This window comes from Leptodactylus fuscus, chromosome 1 (genome assembly GCF_031893055.1).
Source record: "Leptodactylus fuscus isolate aLepFus1 chromosome 1, aLepFus1.hap2, whole genome shotgun sequence".
NCBI lineage: Eukaryota > Metazoa > Chordata > Amphibia > Anura > Leptodactylidae > Leptodactylus > Leptodactylus fuscus.
In genome coordinates, this window is record NC_134265.1 from 310221404 (window position 1) to 310242630 (window position 21227).

The following is a 21227-nucleotide window of genomic DNA, read 5'->3' on the forward strand; positions in this document are numbered from 1 at the left end:
TTGGGTACATTGTGGTCATAAAGGGATGGACATGGTCAGCAACAATACTCAGGTAGGCTTTGGCGTTGCAACGATGCTCAATTGGTACCAAGGGGCCCAAAGAGTGCCAAGAAAATATTCCCCACACCATGACACCACCACCACCAGCCTGAACCGTTGATACAAGGCAGGATGGATCCATGCTTTCATGTTGTTGACGCCAAATTCTGACCCTACCATCCGAATGTCGCAGCAGAAATCCAGACTCATCAGACCAGGCAACGTTTTTCCAATCTTCAATTGTCCAATTTCGATGAGCTTGTGCACATTGTAGCCTCAGTTTCCTGTTCTTAGCTGAAAGGAGTGGCACCCGGTGTGGTCTTCTGCTGCTGTAGCCCATCTGCCTCAAAGTTCGACGTACTGTGCGTTCAGAGATGCTCTTCTGGCTACCTTGGTTGTAACGGGTGGCTATTTGAGTCACTGTTGCCTTTCTATCAGCTCAAACCAGTCTGGCCATTTTCCTCTGGCATCAACAACGCATTTCCGCCCACAGAACTGCCGCTCACTGGATGTTTTTTCTTTTTCGGACCATTCTCTGTAAACCCTAGAGATGGTTGTGCGTGAAAATCCCAGTAGATCAGCAGTTTCTGAAATACTCAGACCAGCCCTTCTGGCACCAACAACCATGCCACGTTCAAAGGCGCTCAAATCACCTTTCTTCCCCATACTGATGCTCGGTTTGAACTGCAGGAGATTGTCTTGACCATGTCTACATGCCTAAATGCACTGAGTTGACGCCATGTGATTGGCTGATTAGAAATTAAGTGTTAACGAGCAGTTGGACAGGTGTACCTAATAAAGTGGCCGGTGAGTGTATGTTATCCAATTATCAGGCCTTTTCCCCTCCCTAAACTGACTTTCACTCTGAAAAGCTCAGCTATATCCTCAACAGTCTGAGGGTCACATGACAGTACCTGTTTATAGCCATCCCTGGAGAGCGAAGGAGGGAGTAGTGAGCATAACGAATGTTAGAGAGAGACAGAAAAGTGTGAAATAGGAGCTTTCAATCACAACCAAAGTACTTTATTCACATCAGTATATATGCCCTGAGGCTGTTCTGAGTGACAGATATGGAGCAATTTCTCCTCCACATACTGTGTGCAGTGTATGGCAGCTAGACTCTACCCACCAAGACAAATGCAAACTACAGAGAGGGGCAGAATTTTTTGAAAACTGTCTTAGCTAAGGCCCCATGTGGCGTCCCGCAGCAAATAAATAAAACGCTGCAGCAAAAACCCCAGTGACAAAGCAGGTTTCCTTTGCGGACTTTCTGCTTCAATGATAAATATAGGGAAACCACCAGCATTCCCGTAGGTATAACTGACATGCTGCGATTTCCAAAAATGCAATGGTTTTGAAAAATCACAGCTTTTCCGCTACGTATATTTGTCTGCCGTGTGTGGATGGGATTTTCTAATATTCCATCCACTTAGCAGTGACGCAGAGTTTCTGCTGTGGGTAAACCGTGCCGTTTGACACATTGGGTCCCGGCCTTTAAGAAAAACTGGCCAAGTTGTCCGTAACAACCAACAACCACACACTTTCCATTTTTCAAAGGCCCTACCAAGAAAATACAGACACCAGTAAAACCTAAAAATATCTTACTTTACTGTTCAGTCTAATCCCAGTAGCCGTGACCTTAGCAGCATGTATTACGCTTCATGACACAGGCGACCAATTGAAAAAGCCTCAGGCTTCTCGATCAACTCTAATGTGAGCTGGGACAGCAGAGACATGGATGCTGTACATACCCAGTAATGTTGTCTGATGTTTGCAGTCTGGGCTGTTCATAAAGTCATTATTGGGATGTTTTTTCATGACAATTCATTATTCAAATCACTTTCGTTCCACTGTCCAAATAGGCTTTTTCAGCAACAAAAAAAAAAATCCAGCCACAATTGTGGTTTTTTTTGCTACTAGGCCACCAAAAAAAAATAGAAAAAGAGAACTCCAGTAACACGATGCACATCAGACATGACATGTATGTATCCAAAGCCTGTTCATGAGTAAAACATTAAAACATATTACTTTGCTATCTTGTGTGTCTGTCATCTACATCAAATTAATACTATTAGTGACAAAAATTTGCTACTTTTTTTTTTTTTTTTTTGGGGGGGGGGGGGGGTTGTCCAGCTCCTACCAAGGATAAACTGTAATGTCAGAATAAAAATTATACATATATATGTATGAGAGAGTGTGTGTGTGTGTGTGTGTGTGTGTGTGTGTGTGTGTGTGTGTATTTTCATCACAGGATCCCAGTCCCAGGACTGATGTTTTTGGCCAAGACGTGGAAAATTTTGTTTGTATTCAGATTGCGCACGTGTCACTTAGGTCAGGGAGAAACTGCAGGGTTCATCTGAACACAAATAACATATAACCAAGTCACACCCAGCTCCCAGCAGTGGAAAGAGGTCCTTAAAAAGGTGAGCTTAAAGGGGTTGTCCCATCACAAGGATCCTATCTATACTGCTTGTTAATGTGGATGTAAGACTTTTCCTATATACATTGCTTCAGCAAAACTGCTTTGTTTGGCCACTATCTCACTTTATTCATTTTTTACACATCCCTTGAATTATCTGGTCATAAGTCAAGTGATGTATCTGCTTCTCTGAGGGGGGAGGGAGGAGGGGCTAAGTGCACGGGAGCGAGCCTGGAGGGGGGGTTACCCTTTGGGGGGAAGGGGCCGCCAATACAGAACGGCAGATGCCTCTCTATTACAGCGGATGCCGGGGACGGTTAGACGCCAGCACAGATGCCTGCAACATCGCTATGCTCCTGCCCTGCATGAAGCCAGCAGCGGCAGGAGCGATGCTGCTATTCCGGAGGGGGGGCAGAGGAGCGGAATAACAGTATCGCTTCTGCTGCTGCTGGCTTCATGCAGGGCAGGAGCATAGCGATGTTGCAGGCATCTGTGCCGGCGTCTACACTCCCCAGCATCCGCCTCTCTATTACAGCGGATGCCGGGGTCTGTATTCACATATGCAAAGCCAAGCGGCGAGATGCCGCTGGCCCTACGTGCACGCTCATAGACCAGTCTAGCCTTCACAATGCGAATACAGACCCGGCATCTGCTGTAATAGAGAGAGGCGGATGCCGGGTCTGTATTTGCATTGTGAAGGCTAGACTGGTCTATGAGCGTGCACGCAGGGCCAGCGGCATCTCGCCGCTGGCTTTGCATATGTAACCCCGCCCACCAATGACGCAACAAAGCCGGAAGACACAAGAATTTACAGCAATGAAGACTGGTGAGTATGTGACGTGGGACAACCCCTTTAAGAATTTTTCATTGGGCTTTTTACAAGCAACTTTGCTTTTTCTATGCATTACCTTTGATTGACTTGCTTTTAGGTGTTTTTCAAGTCCTGTAGGGAAGCTTATTAACCAAAAAAATTATAGACTTTCATAAGATATCTAGTGTTTTGTGTGTGGGAAACCACCTTGAGACACTTCAATATAACATTATTTTTAAGTCTATGGAGCAAAACACTATGGAGATGCAGTTTTGATGTGTTTATTGGATGTAGTGTTGCGATCCTGCCTTCTCTGCCAGTACAATAGAGCGGTTATTAAACCCCCCACCCTCTAATGACCCTGCTAAAGTGACCCAGTTTGAACAGCAAAACTGACAAGTGAAGCACTACAAGCAGAAAATTTAAGTCTGATCACAAATGGCTTTTGGAAAACTTGCAATATTTTCAATTTCTTGCAGATAATCACAAAAAAAAAAAAAAAACTTTTACAATTAAATCCTCAACTAATATTTCCCGATGATGCTTTTTCCTCCCACAATCTAAAAAAACAGACCTACAACTACTTTACTGAATTATTGTACTAAAATTTTATGACATTTGCTTTTTTCTTTTTGTCCATTTTTTAATATTGGTCAAATTACGTAAAGACAAAAAAAACAAAAACGGTATACAATATCCTTGGTAGCCATGAGGTTACCATGGCGATTTCAAGATCTCAGAAGACACAGCTAAAGCAATTAATTTCATAAATCTTTTTATAGAAGAGGATTAGAGGTCAGAGAAACAAGTAAAGGACAATACTGGAAGGAAGAATTCTGAAGCCTAAGAATTCCTCATCCAGGGCTCGGGCTGTCGCTCTCTGCAATTGCTTATCCTAAGGCCCCCACATAATAGAATCATCTCTTAGCAACTAAATGTCCAAATAATTCAGACAGTACAATATTGTGACTTTATTCTGTACACACACATGGCTAGAAAACTGCAAAACCTAACATATACTGGAAAGGTTCAATTATTTTCATGGAACTTGTGGCTTAGTGTGGGGCATAATAAGTTTATATGGATTAGTTATTTACTAGTTCCAATTATACGGATATAAAAGAAAACTAAACAAAAATAAAGCTTTATTTTCTTTATCTGAATTCCCATGCTAAGATTTATATGTGGATGTCAGGTGGGATTACTTTAGGCAGCTTGGCAACACTCTTGCAATGCGCCTGGTCTTCGAGAAACTGACAGGAGATGGAAACCTGGCAGTCAGCAAACCCTTTCAAGTGAATGGGTTTGAAAACTAAGTAACCACTCGTGAGCGTCTTGTGCCTGTCTGCGGCGTTTTTTTTTAACCGGACACGAAGTCGGACATGCAGGACTGTATCCAGTTAAAAAAGAAAACTGTTTTGCTGCGGACAGGCACAAGATGCTCACGGGCGGTCACTTTGCAAACCCATTCAAGTGAAATGGTTTCCATCTCCTGTCCAGTTTCTCAAGTAGAAGACGGAAACCTGCAAAGTTTGCCCGGGCGCTGGTGTGAACCCACCCTAAGGGTGCATTCACACTACGTAACGCCAGCGTGTATCACAGCCGTACACGCCGGCGTTACAGCAGGGCTGCCGAACACTTCCCATTCATTTCTATGGGAGCCGGCATACGAGCGCTCCCCATAGAAATGAATGGGCTGCTTCTTTCACTGCGAGCAGTCCCATTGAAGTGTATGGGAAGTGCCGGCGTATACGGCAAGCTCTGCTCATGCCGAGCCGTACACGCCGGCACTTCCCATTCACTTCAATGGGACTGCTCGCAGTGAAAGAAGCTGCCCATTCATTTCTATGGGGAGCGCTCGTATGCCGGCTCCCATAGAAATGAATGGAGCTGCTTTATACGCCGCTTATTCTGAACGTGTTTTACGTTCAGAATAAGCTTCATTATACGTAGTGTGAATGCCCCCTAAGGGAGTTTTAGCTTTCTACAGATTTATATAAGGTTATGTTCAAGTGAAAAGTTATACAATATTTCAAGTATAAATTAAACATCTTGTAACGTTTTAAAGATTTTCTCTAATCATCTCAGAGGTGACTGTCTTGATAGGTTGCCAATGGAGATGTCCATGAATGCAGGAACTTACTGTGGTCAGAAACCCAGCCATGCTTTTCTTATTGTGGCCAGGTTATCTTCTCATGCATGTAGTGTCTGTGTCTGATAACCTGTCCACAATAAGGAAATCGTGGCTGGTCTTCTGAAAAGTACCAGACCATAGAAAGTTCCTGCATTCATGGTCCTATCCATTGGTAATCTTCACCCTCTATTAATAGTGTAATGAATCTGTTGACGTGACCTAGTTTGCACACAGTTTTAACACTGAAGTGTTAAAACCGCAAGAGGATAATAATAATAATAATTAACAATAATAATAATTATAATAAATGGTCCTACAATGAATAAAAACTGAACAATCAGAATGTCTCGCAGAACTGTAACGAGAATAAAATGTTAGTTTATGAATTTAATGCGAGCCACTGAACAGAACTAAATTTGGATTTTACTTGATCTTAAAGGGTTGTTTTGTTCTTTTTAATATTTTTAACCCCTAGAGAGGCTTAAAATTATAACCAGTGCATACTCACCTGTCTGATCATCCAGGGAACCAGCATGGAGTCCCTGTTCTTTGTTTACTTTCTGCCTATACATGAACGTGTCAGCCAGTCTGTGGCCAAGCATTGAACACGTTATCCAAACTATCACAGTTCAACTATATAATAAAAATACTGGAAATAAATCAGCATTTCCCTCTGAATTAGACTGCGTGATGTGGGACGCTCTATCCTGGTCACAAAAGGGTGCTAGTTGTATTCAGATAAGTATTTGGCCTTTTTTCTCTGGCTTCTTGGAGCGCTTTAATATCTGTTCACCTGCATGATCAATACCTGTAATGTTAGTCTATGATCAATGTAGTATAAAGTGGTTACCTAAACAATTGGGTCTCAATGGTTTAACCTATTTTCATCTATTTATGTGATCCTCATGTAACTCCTAATGTGATGGGTTTTTATTTTATTTTATTAACAATATCTCTATATCTTGCTTTGCTGAACTATAACACTTGATGAACTGTAAAAGACTTAGAGATTTATTTCCAGTATATTATATAGTCACTTTGTGGTGGTTTGGTAACATGTCACTAATTTACTATGGGAATATTAATTATTTGTTTATTAAAATTTATGGTTCAGAGAGGGATTAGATTCTGTGATTCCAGTATAATGGGTGAAGCCAAAGTTCAGGTGGGCCAGTGACCCCAATGAAGACTCAACTGGATACTCAGTTGAATGGACCGATGAGTATGCACTTTTTATTATAATGGAGGGGGGAGGGGAATGGGAAATATATAAAATGTCCTTATACTTCTCCCTTCTGCTCAATCCACTCCTGATTTTGGCTCAAAAAGCTGCAACAATATCTGCAACAAAAGAAGCTGCGTTCCCGCAACGTAGGACCTCAGCCTTAGAAGCACACTAAAGAAGCACTCCAACAAAGATTTTATTCTCTAGTGATTTTCTTCTTCTAAGTGCAAAGTTAATCATCCCAATATTTTGGTAGCAAAAACCCAATTTCTGCTCCACTATACTGCCTGTAATGGCTTGTAATCTTGTTTTCACTTTTCCAATTCTGTATTTTTTTCATATAATTTTATATATATATATATATATATATATATATATATATATATTATACACACACAATTATATATATATATATATATATATATATATATATATTTTATATATTTTTTTTCTAATATATTTATAGATTATATAACAATCTATAACAAAATGTATATAAATATATATATATATATATATATATATATATATATATATATATATATATATATATATATATATATATATAATAGCTACACTAATACATGCACAGTATTTGAAACCCTGAACCAAGTGAATATCCCATGTAAACAACACTTTGTAACATTTTTGAAGAACAAAAAGGAAAAAAATAAAACAGCAAATTCTTTCTGCCCGATGCTTTCATGACACAGGTAATCACGGGGTACGGTTATGAAAGCATCCTTATTAAGGGATATGTTAAAAGCTCATAGGTACGCTTATTCTCAATGCCCTTGCAAATCAATTGCTTCTTTATAAATACACGCTGTTCCTCCAGGTCTTAAGTACTTGATAGCCCCTTAATCCTTCCTATGCTAATCACAACATTCAGAGGCCTTTGTGAGGGAAGGAAACGGGAGGTGACGTGTGTGGAATGGAAATTAGCAAATGATGAATGAAATTGTGCATTTCTGCAAAACCTCAAAACAGAAGCCGTACTACAGCCTGAAATCTAATTTCCAAGGCCATTCTACCATATAAAAGTAATACTGATGAAATAAAATACACCAATGACTAGAACACGAGTGCCATTTGTGTAATATGGACTCCAAACTGTGCACTTCTAAATAGGTTAGGCTCTGTTCACATGTGACTTCAGTCTAGAACAGAAAGATATAGACAGTGCCAAATGGATCCTGATGGCTGACTATGAAGTCTGACAAGGTAACAGTTAAAAGGGAAGGAATAGCTCTGCATGCTGTGCACGGAGCTGCCAAATCTGAAGAGTTTAAGATTACATTCAGACTACAGAAGTGCAAAACAGCTGTGAAAAAACATTCATTTTCCATGGCCATCTTACACTCGGGGGAATCACCCGTTTCCACAGATCCCCTGAAAAAAATAGGACATGACCTATATTGTGATAGTCCATTACAACGGATCATGTGAATAGCCCCCATTTACTAATATAACCCATTAAAATGTTGGTGTGTAACATCTGTTAAACATCCATTGTGTGAATGTAGCCTAATGGTATGTACACGCAGGGTAATTTGGGAAAAAAAAAATTGAAGGTGGTCATCAGCACCAAAATCCTTTTTTATCACTCCCATTATTTTCAATGGGAGGCAGCGACTGACACTTCTCTTTTCAGCACATTAAAAAAAAAAAAAAACAAAAAAAAAAAACACACGACATCCATTTAGATGTTGCTGTGGTGAGGGTACAAGGCCCACACTAGATTTAGCTCCATTTTATGAGGTCAATAGAACATGCAAACCCACAGCAAAGGAAAAAGGTTAAGGCTGGTCTTACACAACCATAATGTTTTTAAGGTCCGCATGTTGCTGATCAGCAACACTAGTTGCTGATCATCAACATAGACTCCACAGATGCCCGTAAACTGCCGCACTCGCCCATAGAGTTCTATGGGCGAGTCCGTGCAGTGCCGTGAATTGCGGCCATTACGGACATGTTCTAAAAAGTGCGGACCTCGGTTGCAGCCCGGCACACTACGGATAAAATATCCGGTGGTGTAAGAGGCCGCATTGAGTATGTGTCCGCAAATGGTCCGCAATTGAAAACCCTCAATTGCGGACCATTTGCGGTCTTAAACTACGGTTGTGTAAGACCAGCGTAAGCTTTGGCTTTCTAGCAGGGTCCAAAGGGCTGGTTTGTAGAAAGGATTTTGAGGTGGCCTCAAGCTTCTCTCCAAATTACATTCTGCGAAAACATCCTAATAAATAAATAAATAAATAAATTGCAGCATAGTTTTCATTATAGGAATATGATCAACATGACATGTGCCTGAGGAAGTATCTGGTCCAGATAGAAAACTCTTAGCTTATAATACACATACACATAATTTATGGACTTCTACATGGACTCTAACACACTGCCATTTCCTGCACCAGAGATATGCCATGCTGATCCTTCTGTGCCCCGCGCACCACTTTTTATGAAAGTTGGGGGAAATCGGCCAAAATCACTCCGGCCTACAAATACTGCAATTCACGCCAGAAAGCTGAAGTTGGTTATACACAAAATCAACATCAGTTCCTGAACGGAATAGATTTCAGTTCTGACGCAAGAGTGCAGCCTGCACTTAGGAGTGGAATACAGAATGACAGTCTTAATAAATTCTAAATGCCTCCCAAGTCTGGTAATTTCATTGGTACGCCAGAGCAGCACTTACCAAATCAACCATATTACCAAGTAAGGGAATCTTCCTTCTAGCATTGCTAATAGTATTATCACCGGGATGGTTCGGACCACATTGGAAGGGGCGCTACCTAATAAGTCTCACAGAACATTGTGTCGCATATGCAACTCGTCTAGGCAAGTGTGAATTGGGCGAAAGTTTTACACCGACTTTCTTAGATCTGCTGTACTTTACATGAAGCGACACTATTTTTTTTGCTTTTTGATAGGTCATACAATGTCCTACTCTATACAGGTAGAATAACAAAGGATATTACAACTAATTTGCTTATATGTAATATCAGCAGGTGACTAGGTAGAGACTGTGACTATTTTGTAACAGGTATATAAATGTACAGTCACAGATTGATGTAACCATCTAAATGTATCATATGGATTTTGCGATGACTTCACCCATTTTATAACATTATTATTATTATTCGAGAACACCACTGACCTGCATATACTGTACTTTTGGTATAAATCTTTACAGTATGGACATGCATTACAGATGCATGCGTATTGTGAAATATACAGTATGTACACCTTCAAACATCTTTATAGTATAATATAGTAGTAAGCTGATTGACTGTATAAACATATTGCAGCTATTGACCTTTGTTGATCTACCATGTTGTTAGGGATGTGTCTGCTGACAAGCCTGACAACTGTTTACAGGAGCAAACAAAAACTTAAGGGTCTGTTCACTTCTGCACTGAACCTTATTGGAAAAGAAGCTCAAGAATAGAAATTAAAACCAGTCGTGAACATACCATAAGTAATACAATGAAGTTTCCATATGACTGAATTCTTCATGTATATAGGTTTATAGGTGACCACCATACCATACCTCTTAAGCTACTATACCTGAAGCTGTTGCATTACACATAGACCATAAAAATGAGTAGGCAGACATAACAGAATCCAGACTTTTGAGCATCTCTAAGCTCTATTAGAACGGGGTCCCAAATGTAGCCCCCTACTCTACAACATCTATATGGATGGCTACCAACTGGTCAACCAACTGCTTTACCAGGACACTAGACATTAATATGCACTTTATGTAATATGTAAGCAACTGCTTGAAACACAAAGTGGAATTTACTAACCCACTTACACCAGTTTTCTGGGGTACGCGGGTGTAAATGTAATATACACTCACCGGCCACTTTATTAGGTACACCATGCTAGTAACGGGTTGGACCCCCTTTTGCCTTCAGAACTGCCTCAATTCTTCGTGGCATAGATTCAACAAGGTGCTGGAAGCATTCCTCAGAGATTTTGGTCCATATTGACATGATGGCATCACACAGTTGCCGCAGATTTGTCGGCTGCACATCCATGATGCGAATCTCCCGTTCCACCACATCCCAAAGATGCTCTATTGGATTGAGATCTGGTGACTGTGGAGGCCATTGGAGTACAGTGAACTCATTGTCATGTTCAAGAAACCAGTCTGAGAGGATTCCAGCTTTATGACATGGTGCATTATCCTGCTGAAAGTAGCCATCAGATGTTGGGTACATTGTGGTCATAAAGGGATGGACATGGTCAGCAACAATACTCAGGTAGGCTTTGGCGTTGCAACGATGCTCAATTGGTACCAAGGGGCCCAAAGAGTGCCAAGAAAATATTCCCCACACCATGACACCACCACCACCAGCCTGAACCGTTGATACAAGGCAGGATGGATCCATGCTTTCATGTTGTTGATGCCAAATTCTGACCCTACCATCCGAATGTCACAGCAGAAATCGAGACTCATCAGACCAGGCAACGTTTTTCCAATCTTCAATTGTCCAATTTCGATGAGCTTGTGCAAATTGTAGCCTCAGTTTCCTGTTCTTAGCTGAAAGGAGTGGCACCCGGTGTGGTCTTCTGCTGCTGTAGCCCATCTGCCTCAAAGTTCGACGTACTGTGCGTTCAGAGATGCTCTTCTGGCTACCTTGGTTGTAACGGGTGGCTATTTGAGTCACTGTTGCCTTTCTATCAGCTTGAACCAGTCTGGCCATTCTCCTCTGACCTCTGGCATCAACAACGCATTTCCGCCCACAGAACTGCCGCTCACTGGATGTTTTTTCTTTTTCGGACCATTCTCTGTAAACCCTAGAGATGGTTGTGCGTGAAAATCCCAGTAGATCAGCAGTTTCTGAAATACTCAGACCAGCCCTTCTGGCACCAACAATCATGCCACGTTCAAAGGCACTCAAATCACCTTTCTTCCCCATACTGATGCTCGGTTTGAACTGCAGGAGATTGTCTTGACCATGTCTACATGCCTAAATGCACTGAGTTGCCGCCATGTGATTGGCTGATTAGAAATTAAGTGTTAACGAGCAGTTGGACAGGTGTACCTAATAAAGTGGCCGGTGAGTGTATCTTTGGTGCACTGCCCTCTTGTGCCAAACTGTTTCTTTAGCATCCCACCAACCAGTTTTTACAAAAGTGAACTGAAGAAACCATGGCCCAACAAATTTACTATATTGTCTAATAAAAACCTGAATTATGCAGCATCTTAATTCAGGGGCATCTTTTGCAAGCCAGGTACTTAATTAAAGGGGCTGTCCAGGATTAAAAGTTTTTGTGGCGTGTTCTTAGGATAGGCCATAAATACCGGATCGCTGGATGGGGGGGGGGGCAACAGCCGGCCCATATACACCAGTCAGCTGTACTGAGCCACTTTAAACACCCATCCTATACATAAAAAGGCTTTAAACAAACTCTGATTCCGGTATAGATTTCAGCTTGTGGCCCTGCATTGTGAATAGGATGGGCACCGAAAACAGATCCATACCGCTAATTGGTCCAGGGACTGGCTGCTGTTCCCTTCCCCCCACCGATCAGACATTTATAGCATATCCAAAGCCTCTTTAATACTGACATACATAACACTAATCTTAATAAGCTCCCCCAGTCTGTCAGGGAACCTCACAATTGTTGTAGGCCCGAATAATCTGTCTACTGCTGCAATATAATGGTCTCTGCTCTGCCCCATTGATTAGGACCTTAAAGGGTCCCTTATTTTTGAGCATCCCCTTTAATTTGTTTAACTGCACATTCAGCTGAATTATAATTTATAGCTGTACCTTGGCATGAACAAAGGCTACTTAGATCCAAGATCTAGATGGAAAAGCCTAGGAGCAATAAAATGGTCTATTCTCAGGAGCCAAAATACCACGGATTTATTGAAATACTATATTAGGGCATGTTGACCTGCGGTGGATTCTTTGTGAAGCATGACCTGAATAAAGTGACAAAGATTTCACCCACATGAACAGAATGAGAGAAATTCTCAGAATAGCACATGCTGCCGATCTATACTGCCACACTGTGAGTGACCTTAATAGCAGTGCCAGCAGAATGCCCCATAAATAGTACCAATAAAGTGACAAACAGATCCAGCAGGATAGTGCCAGCAGGTTGTCCACAATAATGGTGACATACTGCTTGCACCGCTTTATGTACTGTAGATAGGTTTATACATTATCATCTTTACAGGGGTTTCTGTGGCGCTCTAAATACACATTAAGGACAGGTTAACCCAGCAATATTGTCATGGTCAGGCAAGTTTCAAAGACATATGAGTCTGTGAAATATGTACTGTATTTCAACTATAATTGCAAGACTGAACACTGTCTAGGTAACCGGACTGAAAGCATGACTACAAAACTGGACAGTAGTCTGGCGGTAAGAAAATGACCATGACAATGACCATGATGATACTGCGAGTCTGTGTTTCTGGACAGTGTTCTGTCTGGGATATACAGATCACATACAGTCTATATTTTGTGGACTAAATATGCCTGTTAGACAATCCTCATATCTCCTAGAATCAGCTATCATATGTGCCGTATACACTATGTGATCAAAAGTATCCAGACACCTGGCTGAAAATGACTTACAAGTTCGTGGCGCCCTCCATCGGTAATGGAGGGGGCTTGCACCCGTTGTTGTTTTTCATGGCACTATCACAGCACAGGCCTATATTGATGTTTTAAACACCTTCTTGCTTCCCACTGTTGAAGAGCAAGTCGGGGATGGCGATTGCATCTTTCAACATGATCGAGCGCCTGTACATACTGCACGGCCTGTGGCGGAGTGGTTACACGACAATAACATCTCTGTAATGGACTGGCCTGCACAGAGTCCTGACTTGAATCCTATAGAACACCTTTGGGATGTTTTGGAACGCCGACTTCGTGCCAGGCCTCACCGACCTACATCGATACCTCTCCTCAGTGCAGTACTCCATGAAGATTGAGCTGCCATTCCCCAAGAAACCTTCTAGCACCTGATTGAACGTATGCCTGCGAGAGTGGAAGCTGTCATCAAGGCTAAGGGTGGGCCAACACCATATTGAATTCCAGGGCGCCACGAACTTGTAAGTCATTTTCAGCCAGGTTTCCAGATACTTTTGATCACATAGTGTATGGCCAGCTTCAGGGAATCAGAACATGAATCAGGCCAGGAAAATATTGTAAGACAAAGACAAATGCAATGAATAGGCAATGTGACTTGTAGTCAGTAGTGTTGTAATTCTGGAAAATACAAAGAATTATGCAAGAGTTGTCAGAGATATGAGTAATGGCTTACAGGATTATACATTACACCACCATCCACATATTTCTTTACTTATAATAATGGATAAGAGATGTACTTGGCGAATTGCTTGGCCTGCCACTCCACCATAGGAGAACATGCATGGCAGGGGAAACTTGAGGATACAAAGTTATTTCAATGAAAATATAAGCAATGCATGGTCATTCTAAGAAAATTTATCAACCGCCAATAACAATCATGGCATCTGGGTAGTCAGTGGACAAAAGCACCCCCTTAATTAGATTGCCAAGATGGTCATGGGGTCTATCAATGGCCTGCTGGATGCCTTACCCTATTACATAGGTAGCCTATGCACAATGTACTGCAATAAGTACACTGTACCAGGGCCCAAGCGATCCCAGATTCAAATCCACCTTTTGGAACAGGACAAAAATATTAAAAACTTAAGTTAAAGGCCCCTTGCACAGAACTGTATGCTAGGTCAGTGTGCTATCCGAGTTTTTCCCCCAGATAGCACACTGACCCATTAATTTCTGTCAGGCCATGCACATGACTTAGTATACGGATCAGTGTAATAGGTTTACAGGTCCTATTCCTGTCCGTGCTTCTGTGGCCCACATTCATTGAAGCCATGGCGTTGAATCATGGCTGACGGACTGCACATGGGGCCTAAAACAACGTTTAAAATTATATTTAAAAAAAAAAAACCCTACATAATGCTGGCTTTCCTTCAGTCATGTTATTTACAAGAAGGAAGAAAAAGGACTTTTTCTTCTATGACTAAAGTAAACAAACATGGCAGAAGACAGCATACACAGAAATAAAAGTTATGAACTTTGGCAGGCGAGGACGGAAAATATGAAAACGTCACTGAGCCTTAACACCCAAACTACCCTGCATCCCTTAAAGGGGTTAATGGGCAGGTCACACAGATGACATACAGATGGAAAGCCATACCCCACACGGCAGATCATATTTCCATAACTCACAGACTTCTCATAGCGAAATCAGGCACATGTGGTTCTAACTTTTTAAAAAGGGGGAGGTCAAGGTTCACCTTACAGGAAGTGTACCTGTGCGATAACACCATCAGATATTTGCAGTATTGCTTTACTGTGGGAAACTCCTTTAATGTGTAGAACTGATCTGAATGACACACCAAGAGTAGTGAGAACACCCAGTTGTCTATCTATTCATAAAGTTCTAGAAAGAATAACAGAGCAAAGGCACAATGCAGAGTTCTAAGATAATACGCCACAATAAAAAAAACTGCTAGGAAAAATTGATCAAAAAAATGTATGAACATAAAGGACGGCAATGGGTACAGATGTATAAAGAGATGGAAAGGATCAGAAACTGATACTTATCAAACTTCTCAAGACGTCCCAATAATTTCAAAAGCCTCTTTATGCAAGTCCCAGCATACAGCACAGAACATCTGACCAATGTGATCATGTGAGCAGAAACACTCACAGGAACGAAAACTTCACAGCAATACTCCCCCCTGGGTGTTATAAGCCCAGGAACCAGGTGACATTTATATATAGAGCATCATTTCTATAGGTGCACTTAAATGTATAACACCCCTAGCTGACAGCGGGGACAATATCCTACACCCTCCCCTCTGTATTTGCAGAATGGGTTGTGCATGTGATCTCTCTTTTAGGAGACATGTAAAGGGATTACCAGGGCAAGTGTAGGTAAGGGCCACACGGTCCAACAAGCAGGCACAGAAGGTTCCTAGGAATGTTCATTCCCGATCATTGTCTCAATGGCTTTATTTTATCCTTGGTGGCAATAAGCAGCAAAGATTTTTGATACAGCTTCAGTTATATGACCTTATTTATTAAAAGATGGCGGAACCATTGTACCAAACAAGCCCTCCTACCTATCCACATAGATTTTAAGCTCTTGTGAGCTGGGCCATCACTCTTATTGTTTGATATGTTAATTCTCTATCACATTATAACATCAAATACTGTCTGTTCATGTCCTTTTGCTTTATAAAGTGCTGCAGAATATGATTATGTTATATAATTATTAACTATTATTATTGTTGTGATAGCTATAACAGTTTTGTGTTCAGCGGTAGCAGCTACCACAGGGTTCCGGGACATTAGAGGCCCGGTGACAGCCGCTACTGCTACGGTTTTTTTTCACTTAATAGGCCGTTACCGGCTGGAGTTACTGCAACTGGCAACGGGCCCTTTTTACTTACTGATCCTGGCAGGGGCTTGGATCGGTAAATGACGCTGCGGGCCCCTCAAGCACTATTATTATACTCTGGGGGTCTTTTCAGACCCCCGAGTATAATGATTGGAGGTCCAGGAGAGGAAAGAGAACATAAAAAACTGTGTTGCTTACCTCTCCACGCTCCAGACAGGCTTCAGGCCCAGTTGTGTGAAGTCTCTGACATCACATAACCAGGGCCTGCGTCCCAGGTCATGTGATGTCCGGACGTCATTGAAGATGGCCGACACCACAGCAGAGCCGGGGATAGGTAAGTGACAGTGTTTCTTTTTTGTTGATATCCCCTCTCAGTCTCCGATTATTATACTCTGGGGTCTGAAAAGACCCCAGAGTATAATAATTGTTCATGGGTGTCCACATATGGGGCATAATACTGTGTGGTATGGCCTCACCATTCCTAGTTACGCCACTGCACGCCAGTCTTCTGCCATGAGTTACATGGAGAGTCTACACCATTTCACGACTGGCGCAGATTTCCATTCTGGCACAGTAGAGTTTGCTTGATTTATGAGGAGTGCCTTGTAATTGTCAGGGCCTTTATTAAGACTAGAGTACAAAATGACAGTTTTAATAATGCTGCTTCATTGTAAATAAATATATATAGATATATATATATATATATATTATATATATACGCACACAGAACAGATCTAAATATCAAGACTATAAATATAACAGGCCGATTATAAAGAAGTCTCTGGTTATCTTTTTCAAGTGTTACAAGTGTTGTGTTTTTACACATGGAATATATTGGGATTTGTTACATGGTATACACAGCAGTAGTTATGGACACGGAGGTCGGCTAGGCGTTAATTGCAGAGACTGGTACCCTTGACTCGGCTTACATCAAAGCACCATATACATAGTGCACTCATACAATGCTATTCCTGGATGTTATCATGCTATTAGCATGCAACTGGCACACAAGATGACAGGTTTCCATAGATTCATTTAAAAAAAAAAAAAAAAAAAAGTACGATTTATACAACATGAAGTTACATTATGGGTTACATGCCACTTGTGAAGGCACAAGACACTTTAAGTTCACTGCAAAAAAGCCATTTACAACAACTACCCTGAAGCCATGTCAATCATATTGTCATATTAATAGGTCTCCTCTGTCACACCTTCCACATACACAGCGAGATATTTATTTTCACATATGATGCAACACTGCTCCATCTGATGTGGAAATGCTTTCTATACACAAGCGGTCTGTATTACTGTACTGAATACTACCATCATCTATGGGAAAGTGCTGCACATAAAAGGAATATCTGCCCCCCCTACACAAACGGTCATGGCATCACAAGGCATGGGTCACATGGAGGGAGACTGCCGCCTGCCCTCACACAAGAGACTGCTGTTTGCATTCTTAGGTTTTCATATTTTCAGCAAATGGATAGTAAATAAGCAAATATAACAATCTAGTACATTAATGGAACCTACACTGTATTAAAGACACGGTTTAATAAACACGTTCAAGGAAATGTTATAAAACACGTTGGCTTCACCTTCGTCCGAACATCGTGCTTGTGTTTTATTTATTGTAACGTTTAGAACTTGGAAGTTTTTAGATTGTCCCAGCAATATAAATATTTTATAACCGATTCATTGCACTTTGCACTTTATGGCTTGTTTATTTGCTTGTTTATGTCTTATAGCCTGACCGTAACATTTCAGCATACTTTATACGTCTGGGTAACCTTCCCATCCTGTAATGCCTGCAAGGTGATACTGCAATATCTAGGTGTAACTTATTTTTAACCATTGTAAACACTAATTTTACAAAGTTTGCTATTTTTTTGGAAGTAGTTATCTTTTATGACATTTTGGTAGGCTCTTCATGTAATCATACCCTAATGTATCCTAATGTTTGTTTGGGCAAGTTATGGTAAATCTGTCAGACAGAGGCATCTCCACCCGGCCCACCACTCTGCTCAATCTATCAGCAGGGAAATTGGTGTCAGACTAAAGACAATACCTTGTAGATTGGCCTCTATACTTTCCAAAGATGCCTTTCTGATCCTGCATTGTAGCTCCATTTTCATGAAAATCAATGTTGTATTCTTACACATATTAGATGAAAAAAGATTTAGGGGCATTTCTTCTAATGGTGGAGCTTCAAACTATGCTCTAGATAATCGCCCCTACGATATATTATTGTGTATTGAGAACTTATACATTTTGAGATAGAATTATTCACATATAGTGAACCCGTTGACTCTCAAACATCTACTGATAATTGTAAATGGAAAAGACAAGAAATAAATATCTGCCACATGATATACTCCTCTTCTTATCCTTATGTGTCATTTTAGTGTCTTTTCTTAGGGTGCAGTCCTCTAACGCTGTCCAGTCACACTGACAACGGGCACAGTTATTAAATGAAAGTCACCTAAAAAGTGCCATAACACATCATTACAAATATGACTCAAGTGATGCGTTCCAGATTTATATGACAAGAGCCATTTTAAACTAAGCAATAATTGTATGATCACAGGAGGGTATAACTGCTGGAATCTGCAGAGATCATGAGAATGGCGGTCCCGATACACCTGTGTGAATGGAGTGGTTGTGCACTTATCAATTATCCATTCACGGGGACTGACAGAGAGCTGTACAGCTATCCCTGAAGAGAGCAATGGTCGTACATTAGTATGATTTGCTCAGATGTTAATCTCCTACTTAAGTAGGAAAATCCTCCAGAGGTGCCACCAGTCTTTGTTATCTGCTCTGCTGTGATGATATGCCAACCACGCAGTCATGACCACTGTAGCGAATCACTGTGCTGAGTGATGCTAACAGAATGGTCGGCATGTAATCGATTTTACAAGGGCTTACCTGCAGTGGTCACGTGCACGTGGTCAGTCACAGGGACACTCATTTATCACATCCCCTACTTTGATACCATTTTTTAAAACACCTAGATAACCCCTTTACATGGCATAATGCATTATTATAGCACAGGATGCCCTCTTCAAAGACTACAGCTACAAACATAACCTTATTCACATTCTTTGGCAAGAGACACAAGAGAAGCGGCCAACAATTACACTGATGCAGCAACTTATGCCCACAGCCAACTGTGTATACCGCAGGGGTAGGCAACCTTTGGCACTCCAGCTGTTGTCAAACTACAACTCTCAGCATGCATACTTGCTCTGCTGTTCTGGGAACTGCCATGGATGTGAATGGAGCATGTTGGGAGTTGTAGTTTCACAGTAGCTGGAGTGCCAAAGGTTGCTGACCCTTGTATCAGTCATACTCCTACACACAATATCTTCTGTACTACAATAAAAAATAAATAAATCTAATATATATCTCTATCTCACCTGTTCACAGTTCTAAGACTATACAAAGTAATGTGCATTGGTGCAGCAATTGTTCTTACTAAATAAGCCAAAAAAATATTTGTCTTATCTGCATTCCAAAACCATATATATGTTTAGGGAACAATGTAGCAAACCTAGGTCAGTTTAGATGAAAGTATTACGGATGCATTTTTGTGCACACGTTATAGATACACATATCATGCACAACATACACAAACCCAAATGCACAAATCATAGGCCTCATGGTGCTCTGAGCTTGGGGCAGTAGACAGATGGTTGGGACAGGACACTATACCTATAATACACTCATCAGAGCCTGATCTATACTAAGCAACACAAGTATATGGTAGGACAGGTGTATGGTAGACACACCAAGAACACACCAGTCCTGGATCTAGATTTCTATAACCATTGATGTGCTGCCCAGCTGTTCAGTAATAACAGTGCCCTTCATGTGCCCACCACAGGACTGGCATCAGCCCCAGGATTACCAGCATTGTATCACTGTAGGTCAAACCCTCCCTGTGCAATGGCAATGCCCAGCGCCTAGGGGCAACACGTCCTGTCTGGTACCATCTGCTGTGCAGGCGGCAGCTCTCACCTGTGTCTGGGTCCTGGCCCGTGTAAAGTCCGGGAGAGCAGCCTGGCGGCCGGCACAGTGCAGGGCGCAGAGTGACCCCAGCAATAGGGCGCACAGGGCTCCCCCCAAGTACACAGCGCAGCGGAGCAGCACCACACTGGGGCACAGAGCACCTGCAGCGCCTCCTCCCGGCTGCCCAGAGTCTTGCCCCAGGTGTATTAGTGACAGGAGCAGCAGTCCAAACACTGCAGCCAGCATGACAAGAGAGGACGAGCCGCGGGAGGCTGCGCTGTGCGGATCCAGGGGGCATCGCTTCCATGGAGCCTCTTGTGTGCAGCAATGTGGCCCTAGGATGAGCGGGGTACACGGGGCGCCCTTCTTCCTGTACATGGCATGGTTGGCTGCTCCGGAGTCCGGCTCATGGCCGCGCTGCTGTGGCCCTCCGCCGGCTGAGCCATGCCTGCCATGGAGATTCATAGCGCTCCTGCATCCCCAGCCGTAGCTAGGCTGCTCATCTCTCCCCGGGCCGGCTCCTCTCCTCCGCTTACTCTGTGTGCCTAGTCTCCTCCCTAATTCCCGGCTCAGTCAGCCCGCCCAGTCCTTGTGTGAGGCGGGGACAGGACGGCAGCAGCTGGGGGCAGCTAGTGAGTAACCTGGGGAACGGCGCGGTCCGAGGACTTGTGGCAGCACATTGCCTTGTTTACATTGAGCGATATGCTGCCGATATCATAGCGTCATTTATGTCACAGAACGTTATCAAAGGTAAAATAAAAATTCTACCCGTGTCTCGGATACATCTGCACTAGGTTCACAGGAGCATACACTTGTCCGCTATTCTGGGCTGTCAGAGGGTCAGGACAAGGGATAGAAGGATTGCTACACCAGTGGTTAGACAGGGCTCACACTTGCGCCATACTCTCCACCATGCTGTGGGACCCGAACGACGTAGAGCCCTCCTGCTAAAACAACGGCTACCTACAGACACCATGGACTAGAATGGGGTCCGCCGGGTGTCCAGCAGGTGTCTGACGGTTTTATACTGAAACCAGTGGAGAGAAAAGTCCCCTGTGCAGGACTTCTCTGCGCATGATTCGTGAGGACAGCGAGCGTAAACCATACATACTCCATTATAGTCTATAGGGTCCGTGTGGTCTCTTAGCTAACTGCTTTTTTA

At 42.3% G+C, this 21227-nt stretch overlaps 1 protein-coding gene across 2 annotated transcripts in view; it reads right to left on the bottom strand.

Annotated features, from left to right (window-relative positions):
* Nucleotides 1-20720, bottom strand: part of SNX25 (sorting nexin 25) — a 157663-nt gene extending 136943 nt beyond the window's left edge. For both annotated transcript variants that reach the window (XM_075259164.1, XM_075259155.1), the window contains exon 1: nucleotides 20075-20720. In XM_075259164.1, the coding sequence (XP_075115265.1) occupies nucleotides 20075-20530 (456 nt within the window). In that variant the 5' untranslated portion in view covers nucleotides 20531-20720. The remainder of the gene's footprint in view (nucleotides 1-20074) is intronic.
* Between the last annotated feature and the right edge of the window lie 507 nt (nucleotides 20721-21227).